This window comes from Sinocyclocheilus anshuiensis, unplaced genomic scaffold (assembly GCF_001515605.1).
Source record: "Sinocyclocheilus anshuiensis isolate Anshui unplaced genomic scaffold, SAMN03320099.WGS_v1.1 scaffold758, whole genome shotgun sequence".
In the NCBI taxonomy this organism is placed as follows: Eukaryota; Metazoa; Chordata; class Actinopteri; order Cypriniformes; family Cyprinidae; genus Sinocyclocheilus; species Sinocyclocheilus anshuiensis.
In genome coordinates, this window is record NW_015548126.1 from 2754833 (window position 1) to 2765506 (window position 10674).

General features: G+C 35.8%; 1 protein-coding gene across 1 annotated transcript in view; it reads right to left on the minus strand.

Annotated features, from left to right (window-relative positions):
• Positions 1 to 10674, minus strand: part of rxfp2b (relaxin family peptide receptor 2b) — a 40726-nt gene that overhangs the window by 19484 nt on the left and 10568 nt on the right. Inside the window, exons 10-18 of the mRNA XM_016507692.1 lie at positions 9798 to 9869; positions 8881 to 8952; positions 8704 to 8775; positions 8545 to 8616; positions 8135 to 8206; positions 5667 to 5896; positions 4282 to 4692; positions 2817 to 3035; positions 2476 to 2724 (exon numbers count right to left, since the gene is read on the minus strand). Of these exons, the coding sequence (XP_016363178.1) occupies positions 2476 to 2724; positions 2817 to 3035; positions 4282 to 4692; positions 5667 to 5896; positions 8135 to 8206; positions 8545 to 8616; positions 8704 to 8775; positions 8881 to 8952; positions 9798 to 9869 (1469 nt within the window). The remainder of the gene's footprint in view (positions 1 to 2475; positions 2725 to 2816; positions 3036 to 4281; positions 4693 to 5666; positions 5897 to 8134; positions 8207 to 8544; positions 8617 to 8703; positions 8776 to 8880; positions 8953 to 9797; positions 9870 to 10674) is intronic.

Genomic DNA, 10674 nt, shown 5'->3' on the forward strand with positions numbered 1-10674 from the left:
TAGCATGGTTCAAATCGTACTTATCTGACCGCCATCAATTTGTAGCAGTGAATGAAGAGGTATCATATCGATCACAAGTGCACACAGTAAAATCACCAGTGTAAAACATGCAGTGTTAAATGTTAATAATTCCCAAAATGTTGAATTAACAATCTACAGTGTTGATGAGTACACCCTGTCTGTGTAGTTGCAGGGTGCAACATGATGTGATTTTATTTTACACTAAAAGTGCAAAAAGATGCGCCAAATTGTCTTGACTCCACCCTCAACGACTTCTGCCCAGTGTTGCCAATTTAGCAATTTTGTTGCTAGATTTAGCAACTTTTCAGACTACCCTAGCAACTTTTTCTTCCAAAAGCACCTAGCAACAAATTTTGCTATTTTTAAAATTTATTTGGCAACTTTTAGCAACTTTTGATAAGTGACTTAAACAATAAAAGGGACACATTTTTTTCATCTTAATTACACAAAAAGAGGAAACCAAAGATGACTAGCAGTACACGTATCACATGAATTAAGTTAGCTGCTATTTGCAATTGTTAAATCTAATAATAATAATAATAACTTAATAATTGTTCATTTATGACACCTTGTACCTGTGATTGTTGGTACACTGTAAAAAAAAAAAATTTCTAGAAAAATTGAAAAGTTAGTAATTTTTTCAGGACATTATCCATTATCCGTTGTAACCTGAAAACACTAAATACAATGTGTAATTTAAATTGCAGGGACAACACCTGTAAATAATCAATTCAGAAAATTCCTCTACATTAACATAGTAGATTGTGCCCTATTTTTACAGACTTTTAAATTGTAGCATACTAACTAACTACCAATACACTGCTTAAAACTGTAATTGTTCAGAATGTATAGTTTTACTAGTTTACAAACTAGTAATAATAATAAACTTAAATTGTAATCGTACAAAAATGTGTAGGGTAAGTACTGAATAATTCAATGTTGTATTTAAAAATAGTTATTTATATTTTAATATTATATTAAGCATTTATATTATTTTACAAACAAATATAAATTAACATATATACATTTATTTATTTTTTGCTGAGATTCGATGTAGTGACACATTTTGCGTCATGATTGCATAATGACGTCATCACGCAATGACATCACAACGCCATTTAGCAACTTTCAGCAACAAATCAATCTTCCTTTAGCAACTTCCTCTGAAAACACTGCTGTGTGTGTTTGTCACGATCCTTAGTCGACGCACCTGTTTGATTAACTTACGCTTGACTGCACATGTCGATTGGCTGGCCCAGACTAAAAAACTTATTTTCGTAATTTAAGATACAAAAAGTATATTTTATCACAACAATTGTTGTCACAGTTTATTCCTGAGTTGAAAAAGCTAAGACCGACAAACGTTTTCGGAGGTTTCCCTGAGATAGAACTGTACTTGCGTCCGGTGGCCAGGCCAAGTCGCTGTGTTGATGGACTTGTGGTCGATACTCCTGCTTAATACAGTGTTTATTATGGTTGGTAAAATTGCTGAGAAATGTCATAATTGAATAAATGAAGGATGTGATTAAATGCAGCCCCATTTTACGTACAGAAACAAATGTCAAATAATTAAAATATAGCCTAATAAGCTCTATTTTGTTGCAGAGAAAACAACATGAAACATTTGTTAGGATTTGTCTTTATTTTTTGACACTTAATACACATATACACTATAAAAAAGGAATAAATCAGCATATACATATTCAAAATACAAATATATGCCCACTGTTGGCTGTTGCACAGTTTAAAAGTCAACCAATCCTCTGTCAAGACACATCTCACAAAACGGATCAGTTTATGATCTGAAAACCTATTGACTAGAAAGTTTGTAACAGATTCATCTGTTTTAAAAGCCTTTTCTGATGTACTGCAAGAGCAAAGTGACAAGATATCTTGCACTTTATGTTTCATCTTAAAGGGGTCATATGACGCGATTTCAATTTTTCCTTTCTCTGTGGATTGTTACAAGCTCTTGGTGCATAAAGAAGATCTGAAAAGTTGCAAAGACTAAAGTCTCAAATCCAAAGAGATATTCTTTATAAAAGTTAAGAGTCAACCACGCCTACCTAAAATGGCTCGTTCTAACACGCCCCCACGTCTACGTCACGATGTGGGAAGGTTTGCATAGCGCCGCCCAAATGTTCACGCAAAGAAAGAAGGCGTAACTTTTGTTCTCGCTGTAGTATTGGCCTTAAACCGCATAAACACATTTCATTACACCAAATAATGTCATATGACCCCTTTAATGCTTTTTCATTATTGTCCAACCATATCTTTAGATACATTTAGGCCTTCATTGTAGCATCTGATTGCAATTCATGATTATGCCTGTTCACCAGCAAAAAGACTCTACCAGGACATCATCTTTCAGTGCTCCGGCACTCTGAAAACTCTGTAGATCCACCACAGACAAATGCAATGTCCATAATATAGAACATTTTTATCTATACCTGCCATCTATGTCTAAAATAGATATATGTGGGTTGAAGCTGCGATGGTAGAAAGAAAACCTTGAGGGATCCGTGTAGATAACAGAGCTGGTGAGGCTCTTGCGGTCCAGTTTGAGTTTGGGCTGTCTCTGCCAATGGCACCATAAAAGTTCCACCTGCTCTCTGAAGAAACTGGTGGTCAGTGTGTACAGGATGGGATTCAAGGCACTGTTGATGGGGAGGATGAAGATCACCACCCAAGATGTTATTGTTCCTGAGAGAGACATTAAATACAAAATACATTTTCTTTTCTTTCAGTAAAATATACTGCATTATTTGTTTCATGTAGCTTTAGGACCAACTAACCTGGTATCTTAAATTCCAGCAGGGAAAGGATTTTGACCAGGAATATGGGAATCCAGCAGAGGGCGTCAGAGAACACGATGAAAAAAAAGCGGTTTGCCATTGCCACATCCCTGTGCAGCCGTCCACGCAGCTCTGTGGCATTGATGCCTGTCTTATAGATGGAGTAAAACATGCTGGAGTAGGAGACGGCAATGATGAGGAAGGCCACCAGGTTAAGTCCTACAAGTATACACATAAAACTCTGATTGAACATCACAAAGCATAATGAAAACGGGTCAAGGCCTTCTCTGTACTGTGACTAAGAGGTTTCTTAAGTGTGCCACTGAGAGCAGGCTAAATGTGCTGGAAAATAGCTTTCATCAGTTCAGTATGGTTGGTGTTGTGAATAAACGAGTGCCATCAGTAGCAATTAATAATATGTGGCACAAACGCAAGTCAGATATTCTTCAGAATCCTGAGGTTGAAACAACATATTCCATACTTTTTATAATTTTAGTTTTCTCCACATTTGTCAGTCAAAGTTTCCTGCATCAAAAACAATAATATATGTATTTATAAACTTGCCATCATTTAGTTTTACATGACATATCCCACCCACCCTGTTTCTGACCCATAGAATTAAACAGGTGATTTTTGCATGCTATATATCATTAAGCATATGTGAATGACATTTGTTATGATTGGCTAATTTCTATGTGTACATAATGACTAATAAAAAATAAATAAATAAAAGGTTAAGGTTACATTGTGAAATACACTACCATTCAAAAGACTGGGGTCAGCAAGATTTTTTTAAAGGAATTAATACTTAAAAAAAATACTTTTATTAAAATGATCAAACATGACAGTAAAGACGTATTTTTTTTTTCAAATAAATGCTGTTCTTTTGAACTTTCTATTCATCAAACAATACTGAAAAAAATGTGTAGTAGTTTACACACAATATATATACACAACTTTCAACATTGATAATAATGTTTTTTGCACACCAGATCAGAATATTAGAATGATTTATGAAGGATCATGTGACACTGAAGACTGGAGTAATGGCTGCAAAAATTCAGCTTTGCCATTACAGAAATAAATTAATAATAAATATTTTAAAATATATTAAAATAGACAACAGTTATATTAAATTGTAAAAATATTATGACATGTTTACTGCATTTTTTTATCAAATAAATACAGCCTTGATGAGTATAAAACACTTATATTAAAAATCTTAAACCTTTGAATAGTAGCATATTCTTAAAATAATCTACAAAGTCAGTCCAATAGTTGTGGCGGTCATATGTTAATAAGCTTGAGGATGTAACATCACATTTTTTGCAGCTTAGTTTCAATTAATGGTCTTTGTGTACTGGGGAAGGGATTAGAGTATTGGACTGGAGTAACTCTTTTTATTTCAAAAGATCAAAAAATATCTGTTATACATCAAATATTTTTCACCAGTGGCAGATCTCACCAAGAAAAATCCCAGTGGAATATCCCTTTGCAATGGGCTTTTCCAGACGTTCAGAGTGAAGGGGAAAACACACTCCATTGTGTCCATAATAATTCCCAAACATCTCCTCATTAAGCAGAGGCACTGCAGCGATAGAGATACCCAACAGCCATATAGAGGTCAAAACGGTGAAGGTTTGGCACTTGCTCGGTCGCAGGTGGCTGAAAGGAAAAACAATGACCAGGAACTTCTCCATGGTCAAATAAGTGAGCAGCATGACGGAAACCTCAGAGGACAACATAGCCAGGAAGCCGATGATACGACACTCCAGGCTGTCCATCCACAGCTTAGCGTTCTTGTTATACTCGCCACGGAACTTTACATCAAAGACTCCCACGAAAAACAGATAGACCCCCATCAGGCAGTCTGCACCTAGGGACAAATGATGCATTGTGGTAAACAGCTATTACTCACTGGATGCCAGAAGCAGAACTCATTAATGAACAAGTAGCTTTCTGATTTATAATTTGGTCTTGCGCCAGAATGTTGGAGCTATTCCTGCACAATACAAAATGTATAAAATGTTATTTTTAAAAGACAAATCACAACACCAGCAGGCCAGAAATCAATTTTTACGAGGCACAGCACAGGTACGTGACCGAAGCACATGTGGTAATGACATTGTAGGCAAAAATGGAAGTGCTTCCCATGCCAAACAGGGTGCATTGATTAATGGCACCAGCTCAAGAACTCCAGCAAGAGTTAGAACTGATTACTGAAGGTGATTGTAATAGAGAGCGAATCCTGTGCGAATAGAATTGTTACAAGGTTATAGATTTCCCGTCCAATCACGACAGCCTTTCAAGCTGAATGTCAGGCTGGAGACTGTCAACAGTGAGACTCTTTGGTTAAAGGGGACTGACAGCAAGAGGACCTGGAGAAAAGGCTTTTCAGATATCTTAGACATGCACTTCCAGAACTAAATAATATTGTCAACTGCTGTCGCACATATCTGATTGCTGAAAGCATAGGGGAGAGCTCTTCAGTGAGACGAAATCCACATTTTTTTAAAGGTAAATGGATAACCGAGACATAGCTTGCTATATGTAATGCTTGATGTAATTGAGAGGACATGATGGGTGCAGGAACACTTATAATTTGAGAGCTCGGTGCCCTAGAAAACGGTTTATTTCCAGGAGTGCCAGCTGCTTCTGCTTGCATCACATTGGTTTCATAACAGTCAGCCAATTATAGTAGAAATAAACCTAAAAAACAGATTTATGTGCCCTCTGGTGTCATTAATGCTGATCTCTTAAAAGACTTGGCCGCATGCTTTTAACTTATAAAATATATTTAGAGTTTAATATAATGTGGGCATAGGTAAAATGTATACTTCTGGTACTCACAGCACAAAACCTTGATGCAGAGAGCATGCAGGTTGTTCTCAGCCCGCAGGGCCGTCCGCATCCCAATGACAAAGAGGTTTCCAAAGCAGGTGATAAAAGCCATGACCCACACTGACACACGAAGAACCACATTAGCAAGCAGATCTTCAAAAGATGAGAGTCCATCAGAGTTCGGTTTACACTTTCGGACATGTGGGGCGTAAGAGCAGTACTGGAACTTCTTGAAATATCTAAGAAAAAATATGGAAATTAAATACATAGTTTAGTTTCTTAATGTGTTAAATCACATAAAGTTAAAGTTCAAACCCTGCTGGCAGATGTTGTAACTACAGCATTCTGAAGGCAACAATAATTTTCTCCATTCACATTTATATATTTATCAAATATTTTACACAAACACACAGGACCGTTTCTAGGCATAGGCGAGCTAGGCGGTCGCCTAGGGCACCACCAGCTGAAGGGGTGCCAATGAGCACTCGTACTGGCACTTTTAGCAGGGTTGTGATAAAGAGTGGCACGGTCACCCTGAAATATGACTGCCGCCCCCACTGGATCCCCCAACATTACTGGGCTAGAGTACTGTCAATCTGACGATGCCTGTATGCCACTAGATCAGAGTGCTGTCAATTGCTGCCTGATTGTTGCATGCAAAGTTTGCATTTGGAGCGCTCAACAACGCCATTAGATCAGTGGGCTCTGTCAGTGCTTTGGCAAGGTAACACTTTTTTTTGCCATGCAATAAAGCTAAGTTCAAAGGCCAATTTAAAATATTGGTACAGTAAATAAAGTGCACAAAATCAGTATTTTGTTTAGGCAGTATTTGTGGCACTTTTGTGGCACATTTGTCCAAATATTTGTGGCAGATTTATATATATATGTATAACCAAATACACCAAAAGGTGTGCGTTTTTTGTGCCAATGCATTGTTAAAGGATCATGTATATATATATATATATATACATATACATATATAAAATGAATAATTATCCTTTTGATCTTTTATTTTAAAAAAAATCACAAAATTCTATTCCATCATTGAAGTAAAACAATTGAAAGTGGGGTTAAAATCTCATTGTGAAATAAATGCTATCTCTCTTGTTGGCCACAATTATTGCACACCTTTTTCCCCAAGATAACAGCTCTGAGTTTTCTCCTATAATGCCTGCAGAGTTTGGAGAACACCTGATAAGAGATCAGAGACCATTCCTTCATACAGAATCTCTCCACATCCTTCAGATTCACAGATCCATGTTGGTGCTTCTTCTCTTCAGTTCACCCCACTTATTTTCTATAGGGTTCAGGTTAGTGGACTGGAACGGCCATGGCAAAAGCTTCATTTTGTGCCCAGTGACACATTTTTGTGTTGATTTTGATGTTTGTTTTGGATTATTGTCCTGATGGAAGATCCAACCACGGCCCATTATAAGATTTCTAACAGAGGCAGTCAGGTTTAGTTTTTTATTTGTTGTTATTTGATAGAATCCATGTTCAGGACCTCCTGCCGAAAAACAGGCCCACAACATTAAAGATATAACGTTTTATCCCTGTTTGTACTAAACCCATCTGGAGGGTTTCCTGCCAAAAAGCAATTTTTTTAAGTTTCATCTGACTGACCATAGTAACCAGTGCCATTTGAAGTTCATTGTGTCTGACAACTGAATATGCTGGAGTTTGTTTCTGGATGAGCGAGGAGAATTTTTCTTGAAAGACTCCCGAACAACATGTGGTGATGTAGGGGCTGTTTGATTTTTTTTTTTTAGGTTTTCTGACCCAAAGACTCAACTAATCTCTGCAATTCCCTAGCTGTGATCCTTGGAGAGTCTTTGGCCACTCAAACTCTCCTCCTCACCGTGCATTAGGACGATACAGACACATGTCCTCTTCCAGGCAGATTTGTAACATCTTTAGTTGATTGGAACCTCTTAAATATTGTGCTGATGGTGGAAATGGGGATTTTCAATGCTTTAGCTCTTTTCTTACAGCCACTTTCTATTTTGTGAAGCTCAACAATCTTGTTCAGTACATCAGAACTATATTCTTTGATTTTACTCCCTTTGATAGATTATTGAGGGAATTTGGACTTGGTGTTTCTCATAATTATAATCCTGTGGAACAGCAAGTCATGGCTGGAGAATTTCATGCTCCTAGTCACCCTGGTGTGCTAAAAAAATTTAAATATGAATGGGAATATACTTCAGAGATATTTTATCCATAAGAATTTCTAGGGGTGCCAATAATTGTGGCCAACATGCATTGGAGAAAACATTTATTAGGGTGCCAATATTAGTGGATGGCACTGTACATATATATATATATATATATATAGCTTTACACACTTGACCAACTATTATCTACACTATTATGTACATGATATTCAGTATAAAAAAAGTTTGAATATAATTACTCTACTGTGAAGTGAGATATTTTGAATTCCACTAATTGAAAGATTAGTGGAATGAAATATTTACATGTAGGAGAGGTTATCCATGGGGTGAAACATGCTTGTCTGGATATTTGGGATCTCCACTCCCTCCAAGCCACTGCAGAAACAGAGTATCCAAGCTTTATTATTAAGTCCTTTATCAGGAGCCTTCGGTTATTCCGCTGACCTCCATCCGCTCACCGTTCACAATCTCTGAGCCTCAGTGATTACTAGAATTTCTGATTCTGGAACACAGCCTGGTCTGCTGTTTGTTTGTTTTATCATCAGTCTGCGCTGCAGCCCGAATCAAGCCCACAAACCCTAACTCAACTCCATGTGAGACTCATTTAATTTGGAAACCCACCTTTGTTGTGTGGTCACAACAGCATATTCAATTTTTTTTTAACATTAATTGTTAAAAATCTCATGAAAACTGTAGATAATGCTGTTACTTACAGAGACTGGAGCTGAATTAGGTGGTTAAATTGGCCTGGATGGATGTGGTCCAGTGGGTTTTGGGACAGATTCCTACAAATGAGAAAACAGCAGGCCATTTTATGCAACAGTTACACGTAATAATGAAGTGTACTTACAGACAGCAGCACAGTTACTCACAGAATCTGCAATGAGGGTAAATCCTTGAATATACTGACTGGAAGCTCCTTTATCGAGTTACTGGACAGATCCCTGCAAAAGCGAAGAGGACATGTCAAATTAAACTCACTAATAACTCACTAACCCCTTTGTTTCCATGCACACACTCATTCACAGCAATGCTTCATATTCACTTACAGGTCTCCCATCATGCGCAGAGATTGGAAGGTGTTCTCTGGCAAACTCTTGATGAGGTTGGCTCTCAATGACCTAGAACACAGCAAGGATGAGAAGAGTGAGGATCAACCACATCGAGAGGGTCCTGATCTGGAACTTGTCTCTTTAACTCCTTGTTTCCTTTTTTAAAAATGTCTGTTTTCAGCTGGAGCTTAAAAGTACAGAAACTGATTTTCAAGCATAAAGAGGGAGATTTAGTTTTATTGTTTTCTTACATGCAACAATTAGTGTTATTATAGTTAACTAAAAATAAAATAAAATAATAAAAATAATCACTTGAAATAAAATAAAGGTTAACTGAAATAAAATACTTATTTTGATTTCAGCTAGTTGCCAAGAAAATATTTTTAATTTTATTTTAAATACTAAAATAGCTAAAACTGAAAAAAATGAAATAAAAATAATATAAATTATGTAGACTTTTAAAAAACTAAAAAAAAAAAGACAAAAGCACACAACAAAATGACTACAATTTTAACTATAATTTAACATGAAAATAGAAAATTTAAAAATATAAACATTCCAAATACTGGTAAAAACTACAATATCTTAAAGATACTATAATATTGGTTACATTAACACACTCTATAAGTTTTTACTTTTAAATTATTTAGATCAGAGAAAATATAAATTAAAACAAAGTTGGAACCAAAAATCTGAGAAAAAATATTCAAATTATGCTGATATAATTTGCACAGAAAAATGTTTTATTACATTTGAAAATAATGCAAAATAAAATAATTTAAACTATGCATTAATCTCAACTATTTCAATTACATTCAAGTGAAATATTGACTTCTAACTTTAAAGCTGATTATACAGATGGTATAATTAGCTTCAGCTAAAAAAATATGAATACTAATAATGTTAATACTCACAGCACAGTCAGATGTTCACAACCGAGGAAAGTTGACAAGCCCAAAGTCTTAATGCTGTTCCCCTCGAAATCCCTTTAAAAGAGCATGTCAATGTGTATTGATGTGTAAACATTCATAATGCAAATAAAAATGCTGGACATACAACATTTCAGTAAATATAATACAGGCAAACTGACATGTACTTCATATATACATGATATTTAAAGATTTAAAGTTTATAAAGCTTATATATACATGATATTTAAAGATAACATGAGAGCTGAAGGTCTAAGATGATTTGGCAGGTCTATCTAGATGATATGGCAGGCTTTAAGATGGTTTAGATCCTACCTGTCCGATTGCTACCACTTTGTTTATTTAAACGGGGAGTCATCTCAATTATCACCAGAATAGTATGGAGTGCCACAAGGATCTGTCCTAGGTCCTCTGCTATTTTCAATATACATGTTGCCCCTTGGTAATATTATTACAAAATACGGGATTAGTTTCCACTGTTATGATGATGATACTCAACTATATATCTCAACAAGACCAGATGAAACTTCTAAATTATCTAAGCTAACAGAGTGTGTTAAAAATGTAAAAGATTGGATGAAAAATTAGGATAAAACAGAGATATTACTTATTGGACCAAAAAAGTACACAGAATCTCTTGGATTACAATTTGTAACTAGGCGGATGTACTGTTACTTCCTCTACAGTCAAAAATCTGGGTGTTATATTAGATAGCAACTTGTCTTTTGAAAATCATATTTCCATGTTACAAAAACAGCATTCTTCCATCTTAGAAACATTGCCAAGCTACGAAACATGTTACCTGTTTCTGATGCAGAAAAGCTAGTTCATGCATTCATGACCTCTAGACTGGACTACTGTA